The following is a 22217-nucleotide window of genomic DNA, read 5'->3' on the forward strand; positions in this document are numbered from 1 at the left end:
CATGAAGTTTCAATCGCATTGTACGTGCGTGCCCGCACGTGGGGTTTTGTGGAAGAGCCACACTCAAGGGGCCAAAGAGCCACGTGTGGCTCCCGAGCCGCGGTTTGCCGACCAATGTTCTAGGTAATTATCCTACAGCCCAGGCAAATTAGGCCTCCCTTCTTTTCTGTGCTTATATTCTATCTCTTACTAAGGTAGCTCCTTCCTCCCTTCCAGTCACAGGTCCTATCACTCTACCCACCCCACTAATCGCCCAAGCCCCCATATGCTTTACAAGGTCACAGGGCAGTATAAGAATAGGCCATCTCCCATCATCAGCTTGCAACACCACAGTTAACCTAGAACTACCAAATGGCCATTGGTCCCAATAGGTTGACCACCAGGTTTCCCCGGAAGCCAATGGTTATTTCCTATAGTTGGACTATTTTACTGCTTATCCAACCATGCAGGCCTCAGGCTTCAACAGCTTCTTTGCTTCCCTTTTGCTTTTCCCGTGGATAACAGCCCATTCTCGCATTCCTGCTACTTTCACTGCAATAGGCTCTCAACCACTCATCTGTCACTCCTTATTGGTAATGCCCTGGCGACTACCCTCTCGGCTTGGAGCTCGGAACCGGGAAAAGGAAAGAAACCTCATGCCCTTTAGTCCACCTCTTCTCTCTATACCAGGGGTGGGCGAACTTTTTGACTCGAGGGCCACATGGGTTTTTTTTTTTTAAATATATTTTATTGATTTTTTTACAGAGAGGAAGGGAGAGAGATAGAGAGTTAGAAACATCGATGAGAGAGAAACATCGATCAGCTGCCTCCTGCACATCTCCTACTGGGGATGTGCCCGCAACCCAGGTACATGCCCTTGACCGGAATCAAACCTGGGACCTCTCAGTCCGCAGGCTGACGCTCTATCCACTGAGCCAAACCGGTTTCCGCAGCACAATGGGTTCTTAAACTGGACCGGAGGGCCGGAACAAAAGCATGGATGGAGTGTTTGTGTGAACTAATATAAATTCAAAGTAAACATCATTACATGAAAGGGTACGGTCTTTTTTTTTTTTTTTTTTAGTTTTATTCATTTCAAACGGGCCGGATCCGGCCCGTGGGCCGTAGTTTGCCCACGGCTGCTCTATACCTTTCAGCTCGTCTCCATGATCAGGGATTTTTCCTCCTCTGTGGGGAAAACACACACATACATCTGCCTCCTGATCCAACTGGTCAGGAACCTGTTCCCTCATCTATCTCTCACCCAGTGTAGATGTGGCCCCCAATAATCAGTCTTTACCTGTCCCGATAGCCCATCATATCCAACACAAGAGGGCAGCCCAGATAACCCCTCTCCTCCTAACCCTCGGCATCACAGCAGGGGCTGGAACTGCCACAGGGACCTTAACCACTGCTCTGCCTATTTTGAAATCCTGTTTCCGGACCTACCAGAAAGCTGTGGGTGCACAGCAAGGGGCAAAACTGGGAAAGCAAGAACCTGGCCCCCAGGGTAACCTATTCTCCCTTTCATATCACCAGTCAGACAACTTAGACCCCTGAGCTTTCCCTCCCTAAAGATAAAGTTTAAGCCTCAGTTGTATTTCAGTTCCGGGCCCAGAAATGCAGCCAAACCAGAGAAGTGACACTGTGGCAACCTCAGGACAGCATTTACCTCCCAAGCCACTCAACAGGACCGTTTCTGAGCCTTCACCAACCAGTCTCTCAGGGAAATCATGCTGTTGCTATCCCTCTTCCAGCCCACCACTATCAAAGTCCATTCCCTGTGATCTCAACGCCCCCGCCTCAGCAGGAAGCCAGTACAGAAGATAGGACCTTCTTCCCTATTCCATAAAACAAAAAGGCTAGAATGTTAGGTCTGATCAAATAAGTAAATCGATTCCCTCTCCCCTGGTTACTAACCTTTAGGCCACTTCACAATGGACATTCCACTTACTTAGGCCACATTCCACTTGCTAAGACCATTATCTCTCCCCTCCGGAGTTTCCCAGAATCCCCACCTGCACAGAGAATTCACCTGGAAAAGCCCACGTAGAGTCCTTTAAAAACCTCTGACTCCCCGTCTTTGGGGACAGGTGCCATTTGGGGGCTCAGCCCATCTGGTCTCCAGATGACCTTATAAAGTTATAATCCCTTACCACTTTGGCCTCCCGTGTTCCTCCTTTGGAAACCCTAACATTGTGTCTCCCAGAAACAGGCCTACCTTAGCATCTCTATCCACTGAGCTGTGAAAGCAGCAAGGCCTTGGCACAGGTGCAGAGCTGCATTTCAGAGCATAGCAGCTGGGCTCCTTAGTCAATTAAGCTCCTTGTTGTGTGGGTCTGTGAGGTGCATTCTCAGGGTCACCTCATCACCTAGCAAGGGGCAGAGCTGGAATTCAGACAGGTCTTTTGGTTCCAGAGACTAGAGCACAACCACTGCACTAAGAAGGCATCTCTCAGGGCTACAAGGGTCTGCAACAAGTGCTCCTCTATCATGTGGGAGATTTATATGGAGGTTGGCCAGACTGGTAAGGGCCATCAGGCTCCTCTAAGGAGCTGGCTCTTCCTTGTCCAGCAAGTAGTTTTCAGTAAACACACTCCAGGGAGTGAGTCTGCTGTTCTGGCTACGACAGGTATAGGCTAGGAGGTCCAAGTAGCTTTGAAACCATCATCCAAGATTTCAAACAAAAATAAGAAAACTACCCTAACTGGTTTGGCTCAGTGTCGGCCTGTGGACTGAAGGGTCCCAGGTTTGATTCCGGCCAAGGGCATGTACCTTGGTTGCAGGCACATTCCCAGTAGGTATGCAGAGAGCATGTGTGCAGGAGGCAGCTAATCAATGTTTCACTCTCATGGATGTTTCTAGCTCCCTATTCCTCTCCCCTCCTTTCTGTAAGGAATCAATAAAATATATTTTTTTAAAAATAAGAAAAGAACTGCTTGACTTTGGGCGGTCTGTGGGGACCAACACTATTCTTGCCGCCGCTCTTTGGTTGGAGTTTTCTGGGGCCCAGACCTCCCCCACCAGGGCCCTCCACCACTGACTCCAGCCAGGGTGGGGCTGTTTCCGGCCTTGGGGGCAAAGGTAGAGGCACGTAGAGGTCCCAGATCCACTCCCGGGGACTGTCGCACCTGTGTGGCCTCAACTGCCAACCCCCCAACCCCCACCGCATCCCAGAAGGGGATGGCCCAGCCTGAAACTGGCTCTTTAAAATTTTTTAAAATTTAATTAATTAATTAATTTTTGTGTGTGAGGGTTTCTTATATATGGCTCTTATTAGATTCCGGTACATTCCCTCTAACCCCACCTCGCTGTTAATTTCATTCATAAATGAATGCTGAATTTGGTCAAATGCTTTTTTTGTATTCATTGATATGATTATATGACTTGTTGTTGTTCATGTGGTGTATCAGGTGATTTATTTGAGAATGTTGAAGCTACCTTGCATCTGGGGAATAAATCCCACTTGACCATGGCATGTGATCTTGTTAACTTATTGTTGGATTGGTTTGCTAATAGGATTTTTTCATCTATGTTCATCAGAGATATTGACCTGTCTATTTTGCAATCAGGGTAATGCTGGCCTCATAAATGGAGTTTGGGAGGTGGCATTAGGAAGGTTGAGAACCACTGCCCTAATATATCACCAATGGATTTCATGTAACCCACTTGTATCTTCTCTTCTGATTGTAATATATAAAATTAGAGGCCCAATGCACCAACAACGTGCAAGAGTAGGCCTTCCTTCCCCTTGCTGCTGGCACCAGCTTCCCGCTGGAACCTGGGACCTGGGCTTCCCTTGCAGCCCCAGATTCGTCCGAAAGGACATTTGGTCTAATTGGCATATTACATATTTATTATTATAGGTAAGGTACAAGACTAACATTCTCCGGAATAATATCTGAATCCATTGACATTTTGCTTCCAGAAAATAAACTCACAAAAATTCTCATGAGGTTTTGTTATGGGTTCACTCAGCGAGATAGACTACCGACTCAGAATTTAAATTTAAGAGCCTTTACTAAGCTGGCCAGCTGACTACAGTTATAGCACCCTGTCGAAGCAGAGGCTGAACTGCAGCCATGACTACAGGAGTTACATTTTATTATTAAATTTTGTGGAGGCCCAGAGAAAATGTGTCTTTCAAATTCTGGGCCCCCCAATATGGAGGAAACTCTCTTTATTTATACTTTCTCCAGTCCTTTGTCTCCCAAATTTGGAATGAGACTATCGGGCCTTCTGAGAAAGAAGGCCTACGTGCTGGGAAGGGGCCATGAGACCATATCTCAAGGCCTGGCCTGATGTCAGTACCTTCCTATCTATGTGTTTTAGGAACAGACAGCACAGCATGACCCGTCCGGCTGAAGTGCCAGATATGCACCCCAGTACAGTTTGAATGATTCTTACATTGACAGATGGAACCCAGTTTTCTGATAAATCTCATTATTGCTGGATTAAACAGTGTAACTGTGGTGGCAACAGGAATGGCATAAGTGTCTGACTGGGCTCAGACCAAATGTGGGTTCAGCAGCCTGGGTACTTGGGTTCTGGCTAGAAAAGAATTCAGAACAAGACCCAAAGAGTAAGAGAACACTTACTGGGTATTTTACAGAGGTAGGAGAAGTAATTCTTAGAAGAAATCGGCTTAGGAAAGGAGTTAAGGAGGTAAAGGAAAGTGCCCTTGGAGCGTGGGAGCACAAGCTAATGGTAACCTGCCTGGGGGAGGAGGAGAAGGAGGGGAAGGGAAAGGTACAGGTGTGCTCCAGGGAGGGAGAGCGCACTGGGTCCTCCTTCCTAAAGGTTTTAAGGGTGGAGATTTCAGGGAGGTCCCAGGGGAAGAGCTGAATGGAATATTCTGTAGCTTTCCAGGTGTGTCCATTCAGGGATGTGGCCTCCACTGATGGATTGGTCGGCACCAAGACAGGGGTCATTATTCAATGCAGCTGGTCCTGTGTCAACCCTGGCATTTTGTTGCTTATCTGGCCTTGGTGCTAAAATACAACTGAGCCATAGATGTTATCTCTAGGGAGGAAGATCAGGGGGTCCAAATCCAGGACCAGAGATCTGCTAGAGGAGGAAAAGTCACCCTGGGGACAAGGCCCCACCCTACAATTGGTTGCCCATTGCTAGGTACCTGGGCTCTCCACCCTGATGACCTCTGTCCCTGGCCCATCTCCTTGCTCTGGGTAGGTCTGTGGAACTGCCCACAAGACAACCACAAGTAAGGGGTGGCTCATGGCCTCAGAGGAGCGTGACTGAATCACCTGTGGGAACACATTTTTTCATGTGAAAAACATTTTCTAAAGTTAACCATTCTAAATACGCAGAAGTCTTTTTTTTTTTTTTTTCACTGTAAATGATGGCTTGTTTCTGGTTTCAATGCTCTTTTTGGGAATCTGGGAGTAGTTCTGGAAGGATACCACCCTAAGGCATCCTTGGTGCCTGAGCCTGTGCACCTTTTTGGCAAATGCACAGGTCAGACTCCAGTTGTTGACAAAGATGAAAATGGAGCCAGATTCCTTAGGTGCCTTTTCAGTGTGTGTGTTTGCAAGGAAGGACCACTGTTCCCTGGGGACTCTCAGCGCTGCCTCTCAATGCAAACGTCCCTGGACAGATCTGGCTGCTTTGGGCTCAGGCCTGTGCACCTCAGGCGCTAGGGGGCGTGTGATGCGAAGTATCGGTCACTGGAGCTGAGTGCCAGGTGGGTGGGGCTGCGGTGGGGGCGGTGGGTGGGGCTACGCTCTGCTACCACGTGGAAGTTCACTTACCTCGCATCTTCCTTGCACTTCCGCCATTCGTCCATTTGCGATCTGTAAGGTGGTGGGAGCTGCAGGCGGACTCGGGAGGCCCAGGAACCAGAAATGGTGAGTGTGCGGCCGGGCGCGGGGACGGGAGGAGGGGCGGGTGGAGCCGCCGTGGCGGGACCGTCTCCCCACGGTCAGGTCCGGAGCCTGCGGACCCGAGGCGCCGGGGGCTCCGCTGAAACTGCAGGCCCCTCGGGCTCGCAGGGCGGGGCCCAGCCGGGACCCGGGCGTCCAGTGTGTCCCCGCGGCAGGGCCTTGGGCTGCGGAGCGCGTCTGGGCAGCTCTGCACCCGCATCCCCGCGGCTCCGCAGTCGGTGCGGTGACCACGTGGAGGGTCATGGGGACAATGGTGACTCGGTCCCCGCGGTTCGTGCACGGGAGGAGCTGTGGCCTGTGGGGCCCCCGGTCCCTCCTTCTCCCCAGAAGGACCCCGTTTTCTCCGGAGTTTTGATGTTTGTGGAGCAGGCTCTCAAGTCCACCCCCAGCCCCCCAGGCCTAGCTCTGCAGCAAATGCCTGCACTTCCAGTTTCTCCCCCAATCCTAGCCGCCATCTTCCTTCTCTGAGTCACAGCATGTTATCGGCTATTTGTTTTGTGGTGCTTTTCAAACCGTTAAAAACAAACTTCAGCTGAGTAAGTGGAAGGTCTAACTGGCTTGATTCTCATTCCCGAATCGGGCTGCATCCCATCTAGGAAATAGAATCTCAGAGCAGCTGTTCACAATGGAAGGCGTTTACAACAGGCAGAAAGGAAGTGGCTTTGAGAGGTTATTAGTGAAAGAAAAGAGGGGATTGCTTCAGGCGGGGCACCTTTCCTTAGGGCTGTGGTCGGCAAACCGTGGCTCGCGACTCACATGCGGCTCTTTGGCCCCTTGAGTGTGGCTCTTCCACAAAGTCCCACGTGCGGGCGCGCAGGTACAGTGCGACTGAAATTTCGTGGCGCATGCGCACAAGTCGGTTTCCGGCCTGGGAGAGTCTATTTTGAAGAAGTGGGGGGTGTCGGTAGGTCGGGCGTCGGGTAGGTTGGGCGTGGGGAGACCCAGGCGGCGCAGGTACGTTGTTTTGAGGTACCTTCGCTGAGGTCGACCCCTTCCAACTCTCCCATCCACACTCGTCTGTCTGAAACAACATACAAGACGAGTGTGGATGGGAGAGTTGGAAGGGGTCGACCTCAGCGAAGGTACCTCAATCAGATTGAGGACGTTTTTAGCAAAGGCCAGTTTAAGAGTACCCTAATTAAGTTACAGTTAAGTTTAAAAAATTTGGATCAAAAGAAATGTCAATAGTTGTACTGTTGATATTTGGTTCTGTTGACTAATGAGTGTGCTGACTACTGCTGTAGGCAATTGTAATGCAATGGTAGGAAGCATTTATGAAAAGGTGCAGTAAAAATGGGTGTGCAAGATAGAAAATGGTTCATCCGTGTGGGGCACTGACCCTGGATGGGCTCCAGGACTGGAGGCTGCTCTGCAGGAGTCAGTGACTGACTAGGACGTTACTGTGCACGACTGTAGACTGTATCACACTGTACACTTAGGCCAGGAAATTTACAAAAAACAGATTCAATCAAGCCCAGGAGGCAATGATGCAATCAGAAGGCACAGTCAACACAAGATCTCTGAGGCTGCTGCCCGCATAAAACAGCATACTGCTTCACAGCAAAGTTTTCCTTCACTAAGTACAAGGCTCACAAAGATAAAGAGGGTAGTATAGCAAATGCATAAACCAGTTTCTCATCATCAAGTATTCTATGTAGTGAACTTAACTGTATGTGCTGGACTTTCATAGGACTGGTGGCATAGAAAGCTTGCTTATACCAGCATCGTCATAAACATTTGAGTAATGCATTTCCATATGACATTGTGATGGGTAAGACATCATTATGTGACTGCAGTTTTTCAAATTCGCTGTAATCGTTTTTTTTATATATTTATAGAAGGGATTTTATTTCTCATTAAGTTACAATTGACATTCAACTTTATATGAGTTTAAGGTGTACAGCATAATGATTTGATATGTGTATGTATTGTGAAGTGACCATCACAATAAATCTAGTTAGCTTCTGTCATCATATATAGTTACAGAATATTTTTTTCTTGTAAAGAGAACTTTTAAGATCTACTCTTAGCAACTTTCAAATCTGAAAAATAGTTTTACTAACTGCCATAAGATGCATTTCCATGACTTATTTATTTTTATTTTATCTTAAATATATTTTATTGATTTTTTTACAGAGAGGAAGGGAGAGGGATAGAGAGCTAGAAACATCGATGAGAGAGAAACATCGATCAGCTGCCTCCTGCACACCCCCTACTGGGAATGTGCCTGCAACCAAGGTACATGCCCTTGACTGGAATCGAACCTGGGACCCTTCAGTCCGCAGGCCAATGCTCTATCCACTGAGCCAAACCAGTCAGGGCCATGACTTATTTATAACTGGTTGTTTGTACCTTTTGACACCCCAGTGCACCCCATACACCACTCCCGCAACCTCTAGCAACCATCAGTCTGTGCTCTGTGTCTATGGACTTGCTCTTAAGAGGTTCCACAGATAAGTGAGAACACATGGTATTTCTGTTTTTCTAACTTATTTCACAAAGCATCCTGCCCTCAAGGTCCATGAATGTGTTGTTACAAGTGGTAGAATTTCTTTTTCTAATGGCTGAATAAGACCGTAATAGTCCTCTGTGTGTATGTGCACCATTTTCTTTTTTTTTTTTATTGTTTAAAGTACTACATAGATCTCCTTTTTCTCCTATTGACACCCCCCTCCCCCCACCCCCGGGACAAGCCCCCATTACCCCAGTGTCCATGTCCATTGGTTATGCTAATATGCATGCCTACAAGTCCTTTGGTTGACCTCTTACCCCTCTCCCCTCTCCTCCCCTCCCCTCCCTTTTTTCTGAGGTTGGACTGTAGAGTGTTTCTTAGTCTTTGGATCTTTTTTTTTCTGTCAGTTTATGTTCATTATATCCCACATATGAGTGCGATTATGTGATATTTATCTTTCTCCGGCTGGCTTATTTCCCTTAGCATAATGGTCTCCAGTTCCATCCATGCCGTTGCAAATGGTAAAAGTTCCTTCTTTTTTATAGCAGCTTAGTATTCCATTGTGTAGATGTACCACAGTTTTTAATCCACTTATCTACTGATGGACACTTAGGCTGTTTCCAAATCATGCACCATTTTCTTTTAGAAATTTTTTTAAAACTCTCACCAGAGGATATTTTTCCATTGATTTTTGGAGAGAGGGGAAGAGAAAGGGAAAGACAGAAATATTAATATGAAATAAACGCATCGACTAGTTGCCTCCTGCACTTGCTAGCCCAGGGCCCAGGCCGGGAAGGGTGCTTGCATCCAAGTTGTGTGCCCATGACCAGAATCAAACCCGGGACCCTTCAGTTCATGGGCTGATGCTCTATTCACTGAGTGATACTGGCTAGGGTTTAAACTTTCTTTTTCAGTAAGTCAACACAATATATTAGTTTCCAGTGTCAACATGGTGACTAGACACGTACATAAGTTACAAAGTCGAATATACCCATGGGATATCACACATGGTTAATAGAATATTATTGACTATATTTCCTGTGCTGCACTTTACATCCCCCTGACTATTTTGTAACTACCACTTTGTGCTTCCTTTCTGTTGTTATTGTTGTTTTTGTTAATCCTCACCCGAGGATATTTTTAGGGAGACTGGGAGAGGGAAAGACAGAGAGAAACATTGATGTGAGAGAGTAACACATCAATTGGTTGCCTCCTGCACGAGACCTGACCAGAGCTGGGGAGCCCTGACCAGAGCTGGGCCAGGGAGAAGCCTGCATCCAAGGTACATGCCCTTGACTGGAAGTGAACCTGGGACCTTTTGGTCTGCATGCTGATGCTCTATCCACTGAGCCAAACCAGCTAGGGTGTGTGCTTCCTTTAAAAAAATAAAAAAAATAATTCCTTATTGTTGAAAGTATTACATGTATCTTTTTTTCTCTCTCCAATTGCCCCCACCCCCATCCCTCTCATACCCCCTACCCGTCCTACTCCGTACCCTAGGTGTTCAGCACCTTTTTGTTGTGTCCCTGGGTTATGCATATATGCATGCAAGGCCTTTAGTTGATTACTTCCCATCCACCCATCCTCCCCCACCTTCCCTCTGAGATTCTGCACTCTCTTCCAGGCTTTCATGTCTCTGGATCCACTCCTCTTATCAGTTTTCTAGGGGCCTGGTGCAGGAAGATTTGTGCTCAGCAGGTGGGTCCCTCAGCCCGACCTGCACCCTCTCCGATCTGGGGGCCCTCAGGGGAGCCCTCTCCAATCGGGGAGTTTCTGTCTGTCTTTGCAATCATATGAGCGAATTGTCTGAGACCCTCAACACAGTTTGGTTTGTTTGTTTCTTTTCTTTTTCTTTTTCTTTTTTTAATATATTTTATTTATTTTATTTTTTTTTAAATATATTTTATTGATTTTTTACAGAGAGGAGGGGAGAGAGATAGAGAATTAGAAACATTGATGAGAGAGAAACATCGATCAGCTGCCTCCCGCACATCCCCCACTGGGGAAGTGCCTGCAACCCAGGTACATGCCCCTGACCGGAATCGAACCCGGGACCCTTCAGTCTGCAGGCCGACGCTCTATCCGCTGAGCCAAACCGGCTTTGGCTTTAATATATTTTATTGATTTTTTACAGAGAGGAAGGGAGAGGGATAGAGAGTTAGAAACATCGATGAGAGAGAAACATCGATCAGCCACCTCCTGCACACTCCCCACTGGGCATGTGCCCGCAACCAAGGTACGTGCCCTTGACCGGAATTGAACCTGGGACCCTTGAGTCTGCAGGCCGATGCTCTATCCACTGAGCCAAACCGGCCAGGGCTGGTTTGTTTCTTACAGAATAATAAAGGCATTTTTTTTTTCTTTGCTTCATTGGTGGAGATTTCCTGGAAGTTTTAGGATATCTTCCCTTTAATTTTTCCTAGACACTCTGATTTTACTTATGTCTCTCACCTTTGCTCTTCCTCCATCCCCCACCACAACAGTAACTTGCTCCAGGCTCACTTTGCTCTAGTGCAGTGGTTCTCAACCTGTGGGTCCCGACCCCTTTGGGGGTCGAACGACCCTTTCACAGGGGTCGCCTAAGACCATCAGAAAACACATATATAATTACATATTGTTTTTGTGATTAATCACTATGCTTTAATTATGTTCAATTTATAACAATGAAAATACATCCTGCATATCAGATACTTAGATTACAATTCATTACCGTAGCAAAATTACAGTTATGAAGTAGCAACGAAAATAATTTTATGGTTGGGGGTCACCACAACATGAGGAACTGTATTAAACGGTCTTGGCATTAGGAAGGTTGAGAAACACTGCTGTAGTGTTTAGGAGATCCGTCTGCCACCAAAATTACGATTCCCAGCATTCCTGGTGCTCTTCGCGCTCTTGGTTTTCCCTTCCTGCTCTGTCTCCATCCCACAGCCTCCCACTTTTCCAAGTCCTCCAAGCTGCCAGCTCTCCCTCTCTGCTGTCCGTCTGCCTGTTGGGGGAGCCAAGTTCCCCAAGCCGCTCCACTCTCTGCGGGCTCTCCGGCTCTGCTCTCTGCCTGGCGGCTTGGAGGGCTGGGAGCGACCAAGGGAGCCACGTCCCCCCAAGCATCTGGCTCTCCTGCTCTGCTCTCTGCTGGGCGGCTTGGGGGAGTGACTGAGGGAGCCATATTCCTCCAATTTGCTGGCTCTCTTGCTCTGCTCTCCGCCCAGCACCTGTGTATGCAACTTAACCTGCCAGCTTTGTTGGGTTAATTTGCATACCCACTCCTGATTTGCTGATGAGTGTAGTGGAAGGATGGTCAATTTACATGTTTATCTCTTATTATATAGGCTTTTTTGTTACTTAGATTCCACGTATGAGAGAGATCATGTGATACTTGTCTTTTTCTGACTGATTTATTTCACTTATCATAATATTATCCAGGTCCCTTCATGTTGTTTCAAAATTTAAGAGATTGTTCTTTTTTTATTTTTTTTTATTTTTATTTTTTTTTAAATATATTTTTTATTGATTTTTTACAGAGAGGAAGGGAGAGAGATAGAGAGTTAGAAACATCGATGAGAGAGAAACATTGATCAGCCGCCTCCTGCACATCTACTGGGGATGTGCCCGCAACCCAGGTACATGCCCTTGACCGGAATCGAACCTGGGACCTTTCAGTCCGCAGGCCGACGCTCTATCCACTGAGCCAAACCGGTTTCGAAGAGATATTGTTCTTTTTTACTACTGCATAGTATTCCATGGTATAAATGTACCACAGCTTTCTTATCCACTTATCTACTGATGGGCACTTGGGCTGTTTGCAGATCTTAGCTATTGTAAATTGTGCTGCTATGAACATAGGGGTGCATACATTGTTTCTCATTGGTGTTTTGGATGATTTGTGACTTTGAGCATTTTTTTATGTGTCTCTTGGCCATCTTTTTATATTGGATTGTTTGTCTTCCTTTTGTTAAGTTGTATGAGTTCCTTATATATTTTGGATATTAACCCTTTATCAGATGTATTATTGCTAAATATGTTCTCCCATATAGTGGGCTCCCTTTTTGTTTTATTGATGGTTTCTTTGGCTGTGCAGAAGATTTATATTTTGATGTAGTCCCATTTGTTAATTTTTTCCTTTGCTTAGGAGATGTGTCTATAAACATTGGTAGGAGAGATTTCTCAGATTTTGCTGCCTGTGGTTTCTTCTAGGATATTTATGGTTTCATGACTTATATTTAACTTAAGTCTTTTATCCATTTTGAGTTTATTCTTGTGTATGGTGTAAGTTGGTGGTCTAGTTTCATTTCTTTTACATGTATCTGTCCAATTTTAGAACAAATTTTTGCCATGGGAACAAGAATAAAATAGCATCCTTTTTTGAAATGCAATTAATAGATACTTGTGGATTTTCTTGTTGAGCTAGCAAAGTGCCTTAACCATTTAAATCCCTTCTTTACATATGAACTTTGGGTGTACATAAGTTTGCTGAGTGTTCCAACACTAGCTTTGTGTCGCTTGAAACACCAGTGGTGGCCCAGAGCAATGTCAGGTGGGAGCAGAGGTCAGAGGCCAGGTGCTTTAAGGTAAGGAAGCTGCCCAAGCCCTTGAGCCTGCCAAGGGAAGTACTTGAAGGCCCACTGATCTTCCTGGGGAGCCTCTCCCTGCAGGTGTCCTACCTGCTCACACCCATCATGGAGGGAACCTTTACTGTGAGAGAAGCTACCACCCTGGAGAGCTGGGGAAGCAAGTGCACCTGCGGGAGGGGGCGATGCCCCTTCTGAGGTTTTAGTTGTGGTCCCCCTGGGCCTGATTCTAGGCATCGGTTGAAGTTTTCCATCCAGGGTGTGGGTGCAGATTGAGAAAATCTGGGAAAGTCAGGAGTGTGTGTCCTGGGTTACGGACTGTGACATTGGGAGTGCATTTGGGTCAGAACCTTACACTGAATCCAGCTGAGCACCCCTCACTGTGAGCTGAAGCCTGAGAAAGGGAGCACGTCTGTTGGCGGAGGCATGGCGGGAACAGCACCTCCTGTTAGACCCGTGGGGTTGGACTGGATCTGGGTTCAGCAACATAGGTGCTTGAATCCTGGCTGGGAATGAATTCAGAGCCAAGACTCAAACTATAAGAAAACATTTATTTGTGATATAACAGAGATAGAAGAAGAAATTCTTAAAGGAATGGAAATTCATAGAAGGAACAACTTATAGAAGTAATGGAAGGGCCCTTGGCTCTTAGAAGTGAGAAAGGTAGCTGTTACATGCCTGGGGGGATGGGTGGGCGAGGAGAGGTTGGGACATGCTCCCAGGAAGGAGAGCGAGCTGGGTTCTCTGTCCTAAGGCTTTAGGGTGGAGATTTTAAGGGAGGTCCCGGGGAAAATCTCAGAATATTCAGCAGCTTTCCAGATGTGTCCCTTCAGGTCGGGGTCTCCACTGATTGAATGATTGTGGCCAGGGCACAGGTCATCATTCAATGCAGCTGGTCCTGAGGTCAGCCCTGGCATCGCTTTTCTGGTTTTGCTGCTTTTCTGGGCCTGCAGAAGTGTGTCCTAGGGGTTATTTCTAGGGGGGAAAGGTCCGGGGTCTAAACTGCATGGCCAACGATATGCCGGCAGTGCTCCGCAAACTGCCGCGAGCCACATGCGGCTCTTTGGCCCCTTGAGTGTGGCTCTTCCACAAAATACCGACTTCTGCGCATGGGCCACGAAGTTTCAATCACACTGTACATGCGCGCCCGCACGTGGTATTTTGTGGAAGAGCCACACTCAAGGGGCCAAAGAGCCACATGTGGCTCATGAGCCACAATTTGCCGACCACTGTTAACAGCTACGGGATGAAAGGTCTCCCTGGGGATGAGGTCCCAGCCTTCAGTTGTCTGTTGCTGGGCATGACCTTCTGCCCCTGGCCCATTCCCCTTGCTCTGCTCATGTCTGTCTAACTGCCCAGCACATTTCCATTATTCCCCAGGGAGAGGAGGCATTGGAGCTCCCAGACTTCATTCCTGGGGTGGCTGCCCAGGTGTCCCTCCTCTGCTTCCCCAGGGACTGTAACACTCCAGGGTTCTGTCTCAGCCGGGAAAGTGAAGAATGTGGAACCTTCTGAAAGTGGCTTTCCTCTGTCCTGTGGGAAGCAGGCTGCTCATCTGAGCTGAATCCAATGGATGTGTTTCTTTCCTTCAGAGCCTTTATGCATCACCCGGGGAAGCCCTTTCACTCTCGTTTCCCTGAGAATGAAAATGTCCATTGGTTGAATGTACCAGGTAGAAAACAAGAGAGAGAAATATTGATACTTCCCGGCAGAGTTGCTTAGTGGGTGAGTGTCAACCTACGAAGCAGGAGGTCACTGTTCCATTCAGGTCAGGGCACATGCCAGAGTTGCAGGCTTGATCCCCAGTAGCAGGCACTCAGGAGGCAGCCGATCAATAATTCTCTCATCAAAGATGTTTCTCTCTATCGCCCTCTCCTTTCTTCTCTCAAATATATTAAAAATACATACAGAGAGAGAGAGAGAGAGAGAGAGAGAGAGAGAGAGAGAGAGAGAGAGAGAGTGTGCACGTGCCCTGGCTAGTTTACCTGAGTGGATAGAGCGTTGACTTGTGAATCGACATGTCCCGGGTTTGTTTCTCCTCCCTGGCCCAGGCCCTGGTCTGGCCATGTGCAGGAGGCAGCCAATCGATGTGTTTCTCCTACATTGATATTTATCTCTGTGTTTCCCTCTCTCTTCCATTCTCTCTAAAAATCAGTGGAAAACTATGGATGAGTATTAAAGAAAGAGAGAGTGAGAGAAGATGAAAAAAGCAAGGCAATTTGTGAAAGCAAACAGGTTTTTCTTTTCCCTTTTATGCAAGAGAAACTCCAAATGTGAAATGAATGTATTTAAGTTTTCAGGCACATTTTTATTTTTCTAAATATATTTTTATTGATTTCAGAGAGGAAAGAGAGGGAGAGACAGAAACATCAATGGTGAGAGAGAATCATTGATTGGCTTCCTCCTGCATGCCCCCTACTGGGAATCAAGCCTGCCCAAAACTCAGGCTTGTCCCTGAGTGGGAATCTAACCATGATCTCCTGGTTCATGGGTCAACACTCCACCACTGAGCCACACCTACAGGGCACATTTTTTTATTTTCAGATCACTGTTTGTATGGCATGCTTCTTGAGCAAGCACCTCAAACTCGAGGCCCCCTGGCCACATACAGCCCACAATGAATATTTTTGCGGCCCAGCCAAAATAATAATATGTAAGAACAGTTCTAATAAAAATTTCATAACTTAATTTTTACAATATCCTGTTTTATATAATTATTAATAACGAACTGCAACGTTTGCAAATGACTGATTAGTATAATGTTGCATTCATTTCCGTTACACACCTTACATGCAGATGCACCATTTCTCTCCACTAATACTAGCAGGGAATATTTTAGCAACCGATTGCCACGTCATTAGTCTCGGACTGACTTATTTGGTGTGGACAACAGGAAATATTTCACATTCGGAGAACAAGAAAAATAGGTTTATTTGAGATGTGCTTATTAATTTGTGCAGTTATTCAGTGTCTGGTAAGTTAATGTTCAAGAAAAAATATTTTATTAAAATAATCTTTTATGTTAACAATTACTCATTTATTTCAGCCCTTTGTATTTAGCATTTCTCTACCAAAATAAACGTATGTTTCTATGAAAATTAAAGATTTTGTTTTTTTTTGTGGCCCATATAAACTTAAACCTTGTTTATTTGCCTGTGTTAGCCTTTGAGTTTGACGTGCTTGTTCTAGACTGGAGCATAGGTCACCAACCTTTCAAACCTAATGGTTCGCGGAGCACCCGTTGCTAACTGCTGTTCTAGAGAACCTTAAAAATGATTACATCGTTGAATTTTTATTGTAGTTGATCTGACAACAATGAGAACAGTATGTAAATTTCTTAAAATTCAATACATTTTAGGAGTTAAACTTATTATTTAAAGAAATTAAATTCTAGAATGGTTAAAAATAGAGTATGTAAATTTTTGCATTTATTTGCAGCACACCTGGAAAATAGAAAAATGCAACTTAAGACTCACTGCCACCCTAACTGGTTTGGCTCAGTAGATAGAGCGTCGGCCTGTGGACTGAAGGGTCCCAGGTTTGATTTAGGTCAAGGGCATGTACCTTGGTTGCAGGCACATCCCCAGTAGGGGGCGTGCAGGAGGCAGCTGATCGATGTTTCTCTCTCATCGATGTTTCTAACTCCCTATCCCTCTCCCTTCCTCTCTGTAAAAAATCAATAAAAGATATTAAAAAAAAAAAAAGACTCACTGCCCACATATGCTGGTCCCTCCAGCACTTGTTACTCCAATCCCCCCCAAATACAGTGTTTTTTTTTTTTTTTTTTTTAATATATTTTATTGATTTTTTACAGACAGGAAGGGAGAGGGATAGAGAGTTAGAAACATTGATGAGAGAGAAACATTGATCAGCTTCCTCCTGCACACTCCCCAGTGGGGATGTGCCCACAACCAAGGTACATGCCCTTGACCAGAATCGAACCTGGGACCCTTGAGTATGCAGGCCGATGCTCTATCCACTGAGCCAAACTGGTTAGGGCCCAAATACAGTTTTGATCATTTCTTAGTAAGTGTCCCAACGTATACCAAGTCTAGCCACTACCACTGGATGCTCCACACCTTTGTGGTGGGGAGGGCCTCAGGAAGTCCTCAGGATGAGGCCAGCAGAGTTTATCAGATACAAACAGAAGGGAGGACTCTGTACAGGTGGTGCCTGGGAAGGAAAAATGGCACCAGACCTAGAGCCACACAACTAAGTCTGTGCCAGATTCTCCAGGAACCTGATCTCTGCAGGGCAGGCCCACTAAGTGTGAGGCAGGTGGGGCTCGAGGTCTCCCTTGAGGGGGAGGTGCCCGTCAGGCTCGAGGGAAGGTGGGTGGAGTGGCACTCAGCCTTGAGCACCCAACTCGGGCTGTCCTGGATTCTGCCCACGCCTCAGCATGGTGGAGCCCCCAGGAGGGGCGTGCTGCTGGGAGTCCAGAGTGGGACTAGGGCATCTCTTTTCAGGGGGAGGCACCAGTCAGGTTCCCAGGAAACATTGGGGGAATGACCCTTGTCCCAGAGGCACACAGGTCAATCAGTGACACTTTAGAGTCTGCCCACAGTCAGGCCCAGGCAGCTGCCTCCTGAGCAGAGCACAATATCTGAGGGTTTTTCTTACCTTGTAATTAGCACTCTTATTCATTTTAAAATATATATCTTTATTGATTTCAGAGAGGAAGGGAGAGGGAGAGAGAGAGAAAGAAATATCTGTGATGAAAGAGAATAATCCATAGTCTTCATCCTGCTGCCCCACTCCCCTCTGGGGATCGAACCTGCACCTGGACACCTGTCCTGAACAGGGCTGTGACCTCCTGGTTCATAGGTGGCTGCTCAAGCACTGAGTCATGTAGTTCGGGCAAACTGCATTTTTTGGTGTTTGCCTGCTGACAGCTTGAGCCTCAGCCGCTCTTGTCCCTATTGCCTCGCACTTGAACAAGCTGATAAGAAAGCCTGGGTGGTGTCTCCTACAGAGCAGGCAGGTGATTCAAACCACAGAATCCCTGCCTGTGCAGAACTCTTGCCCAGGACACATCTTCGAGGCCCACATGACCACACCAGGCTCCATTTCTGGCTCTGAAGCCAGGTCTCAGCTGCTTGGGAGGCCAGCCTGGCCTCCTTTGAGACCTCTATGTGAGTCCTAAGGCTTGTCCTGCTCTCCTGGTGTGGGTATAAGGGGTGTGACACACCAGCAGCACTCTCATCCACACCTCTGCAGGTGAACATGACACTTGAACTTGCTGCCAGGAACAGCACATCCCAACATTACCAGCCATGTGGGTCTGTCTTCTGTTTCTCAGACTTGCTCACCTGTGGCTGCTGGGTGCCGGGCGGATGGTGCTGGGAGCTGTGCTGCCCCATGTGGCATTGCTGAGCCTGTTGCGCCTCTCTTCTCTGTACCAGAGCAGTAGCTTTCATACATTTCTAGGCAACTGGCAGGCAGAGTATGGTATTGGCTGTCTTGAAAGTGGTTCTGGAATCATTTGCTCTGGCTCTGCCAGTTAAATAAATGTGTGACCAAACATAGCAGGCTAATTTGTAAGTTGATGGTATTGTATGGCCCATGAGTGATGTTATAATTATCCAGATGGCCCACAGGAGAAATAAGGTTCCCAACCCCTGCTCTGTAGAAAAAACAATTAGGGTTCAACCGGGAGCTTACTCCTTCCTCTCCCTGGACCTAACACAAGAGAGGTTTTCCTATTTTGTCATTGCTCTACTGAATAGATCATTGTTTTTTCTGGCATCAGAAGTGGTGAGTGGGAACCTTTTCTCTGTTCCCTGCACATAGACATCACTGGGTATGCTGTCTCTCTGGGAGCAGCATGAGGGGAATTATGTTGTTGGGCAGGTCCTATGCCTGGGTTAGACTGTCCTGCTGCTGGAACTCACAGGAGAGCTCAGAAATGAGACCAGTTGGGAGAAGAGCCTCTAGAGCAGGGGTCCTCAAACTTTTTAAACAGGGGGCCAGTTCACTGTCCCTCAGACCGTTGGAGGGCCATACTATAGTTTTAAAAAAAACTATGGACAAATTCCTATGCACACAGCGGCGGCAAAGACACCCGGCGGACCACATGTGGACAGCGGGTCATAGTTTGAGGACCCCTGCTCTAGAGTATCAAGTTTTTGGAGAAAATCACTTTTGTAAGTTTTATGTCTTCAAATTGAAGCATTTTCTTTAAAACTATTGGGATGACATTGGCTAATAAAATTATATGTTTTATGTGTAGAATTCCATAAAATCATGTGTACATTGTGTTGTGTGTTCCCCACCCAAAGTGTCCTTCCATCACCATTTAATCCTCCCCTTTACCCTCTTCTAGCTTCTCACACTCCCCTTTCCCTCCGGTACCCAATGCTGTTGTCTGGGTCTAAGAGTTTGTTTGTGTTGCTTAATCCCTCCCCCTGTTTTCATCCCCTCCCATTTGACAGTTGTCAGTCTGTTCTCTGTATCCATGAGTCTCTATATACTTTAGTTTCTCTTCTTTATATTCCAAATTTAAATGAATACATGTGGTATTAGTGTTTTTTTGTTTGTTTTTTTACTGGTTTTCTTGACTTATCATAATGCACTCCAGGTGCATTCATGCTGTCACGGAGGGTAAGATTTCCTTCATTTTTACCGCTGAGTAATATTCAGTTGCGTTGTACCACGGCTTTTTTATCCATTCACCTCCTGATGGGCACTTGTGCTTCTTTCAAATCTGGGTTATTGTAAATAATGCTACAATGAATGCAGGGGTGCACATTTTCTTTTGCATTAGTGTTTTGAGTTTTTTTTGGATATATTACCAGAAGTGAAATAGCTGGGTCATTGCCAGGCTGACCTGCAGACCCTGAGCTATGGATGAATGGATTACTCTGACACAAAGTTTGCTGTGAAAGAGAGGCCTAAGGGACTGCTCAGCTAAAGGAACCCAGGCAGCCTTGATGGCCTGCCTTGTTAGGCTTTTATTGTAACAGCAGTTTAAGATAAAGTTTATCTTTCAGGTACATTCAGTAAGAGAAGTAATTTTGGGAGGACACTTGTGTTTGTAATATCCTTTAAGCAAGGACCCCCAAAGATTAAATATAAGGATTCAGTAAACACCTGGTGTCTGCACGTGCACAGAATTGTTTGGAAAGGTCAAGGAATAATTAGGGGCACCGCCTTTGGTACACCCCTAGGTTGGAATTTCGACAAACAGGGCAGGCAGCCATCCGCACACTTCACTTTTTTCTGAATGTCCTCGTTACAAACTTTCAAGTCTCAGGTGCTCCCCAACATCTTCCCCTTTTTGTTTAGCTAAATGTATTGGTAGAAGACAGAGAGAGGCGACAGACTTTCTTCTTTGGAATATCGGAGTCTGTGAAATGCATTTACTGTTCCAGTTCTGATTTTACAGGCTATGAGAAAAACAAAAAGAGGAATGGTTAGTTATCTGGAATGTGTAGAGTGTGAGTACACTCCAATAATTGCTCATCATTGGCTGTCACCTTCATCATCATTCCCTAGGTTATTCTGCGGGCCATCTGGATCTGGGGACGGCACATCATTCAGGGCTATGGAGCCCCCAGGCCCAAATTACTCACTTCTGGAAGAGGATAGGTCCTGTGCCATGCCATGGCAGGGTTTAATCTGGCGAGCTGGAATCCACAGCAGCCCTGTGGGGGTAGAAACACAAGCATATCCTCTTCCCCATGTTAATAATTCATTGGGTCCTATCCAGTGATTAGTGTCCACATCTTGCCAGAAGACTTGCGATTTCTGAGATGAGGTTATTGAGGTCAAGTGCCATTCTACAGAGGATTGAAAATGATCATTCAGATTCAAAAAATTAAGGATAAAGACTGCTTTAGATAGTAGTGTAGCAGGGTCCTTCGGTCCCATACACCCCCTTTTTTGTTTACTAGCATACCCTTCAGGGTACCATGCACACATTCAATGGTGGCCTGCCCTTGTGGATTGTAAGGCATTCCCATGGAATGCTGGATGGACTAAGGTCTGCAAAAGGGAGGAAAGCCAAGGCTGCTATAAGCAGGCCCATTATCAGTTTTTCTTGGTTTATATAGCTAAAATTGGAACAGGTCTTATTGAATTCATGCAAAGAACTTTATTGCTACTTACTAAAAATTGCCAATTACTAGAGGGACACATAGGGAGAGAAATATATAATTTACCAAATTGCTTTAAAAATGCTTCCTTGCAAAACAACAAGAAAGGCCCTAACCGGTTTGGCTCAGTGTATAGAGCGTCGGCCTGCGGACTGAAAGGTCCTGGGTTTGATTCCGGCCAAGGGCATGTACCTTGGTTGCAGGCACATCCCCAGGAGGAGATGTGCAAGAGGCAGCTGATCGATGTTTCTAACTCTCTATCCCTCTCTCTTCCTCTCTGTAAAAAATCAATAAAATATATATTTTTTAAAAAAACAAACAACAACAAGAAAGCCCACTGCATGGGAAAACATATTTGCCAAGGTTATATCTGATAAGGGCCTAATCTCCAAAATTTATAGGAAACTCATACAAAAGGAAGATAAACAATCCAATCAAAAAATGGGCAAAGGATCTAAATAGACACCTTTCAAAAGAGGACATTCAGAAAGCCAAGAGACATATGAAAACTTGCTCAAAGTCACTAATCATTCGAGAGATGCAAATCAAAACAACACTGAGGTACTATCTCACACCTGTCAGAATGGCTATCATCAACAAATCCACAAACAAGTGCTGGAGAGGATGTGGAGAAAATGGAACACTTGTGCACTGCTGGTGGGAATGCAGACTGGTGCAGCCACTATGGAAGACAGTATGGAGTTCCCTCAAAAAACTAAAAATGGAACTCCCATTTGACCCTGTGATTTCACTTCTTGGAATATATCCCAAGAAACCAGAAACACTAATCAGAAAGGATATATGCACCCCTATGTTCATAGCAGCACAATTCACCATAGCTAAGATCTGGAAACAGCCTAAGTGCCCATCAGTAGATGAATGGATTAGAAAACTGTGGGACATCTACCGGATGGAATACTATGCTGCTGTAAAAAAGAAGGAACTCTTACCATTTGCAACGGCATGGATGGAACTGGAGAGCATTATGCTAAGGGAAATAAGCCAGTCAATGAAGGAAAAACACCACGTAATCTCACTCACTCATGGATAATAAAGACCATTATAAACTTATGAACAAAAATAGATACAGAGGCAGAGCTGCCTCGAGCAGACTGTCAAACTACAGCAGGAAAGCTGGGGAGGGTTGAGGGGCCGGGTGGGGGGGTAAGAGATCAACCGAAGGACTTGTATGCATGCATATAAGCATAACCAATGGACATAAGAC

The 22217-nt window shown here is 46.1% G+C and overlaps 2 protein-coding genes across 4 annotated transcripts in view; both read left to right on the forward strand.

Annotated features, from left to right (window-relative positions):
• Positions 1–22217, forward strand: part of LOC132235002 (zinc finger protein 791-like) — a 115730-nt gene that overhangs the window by 42350 nt on the left and 51163 nt on the right. The window lies entirely within an intron of this gene.
• Positions 5749–22217, forward strand: part of LOC132235004 (zinc finger protein 14-like) — a 66221-nt gene continuing 49752 nt past the window's right edge. For 2 of the 3 annotated variants that reach the window (XM_059696694.1, XM_059696691.1), the window contains exon 1: positions 5780–5843. In XM_059696694.1, coding sequence (XP_059552677.1) covers positions 5841–5843 — 3 coding nt within the window. In that variant the 5' untranslated portion in view covers positions 5780–5840. Of the gene's footprint in view, positions 5844–22217 lie in introns of all 3 variants that reach the window. The other variant, XM_059696693.1, reaches the window with a different exon arrangement.

This window comes from Myotis daubentonii, chromosome 5 (assembly GCF_963259705.1).
Source record: "Myotis daubentonii chromosome 5, mMyoDau2.1, whole genome shotgun sequence".
Classification (NCBI taxonomy): Eukaryota; Metazoa; Chordata; class Mammalia; order Chiroptera; family Vespertilionidae; genus Myotis; species Myotis daubentonii.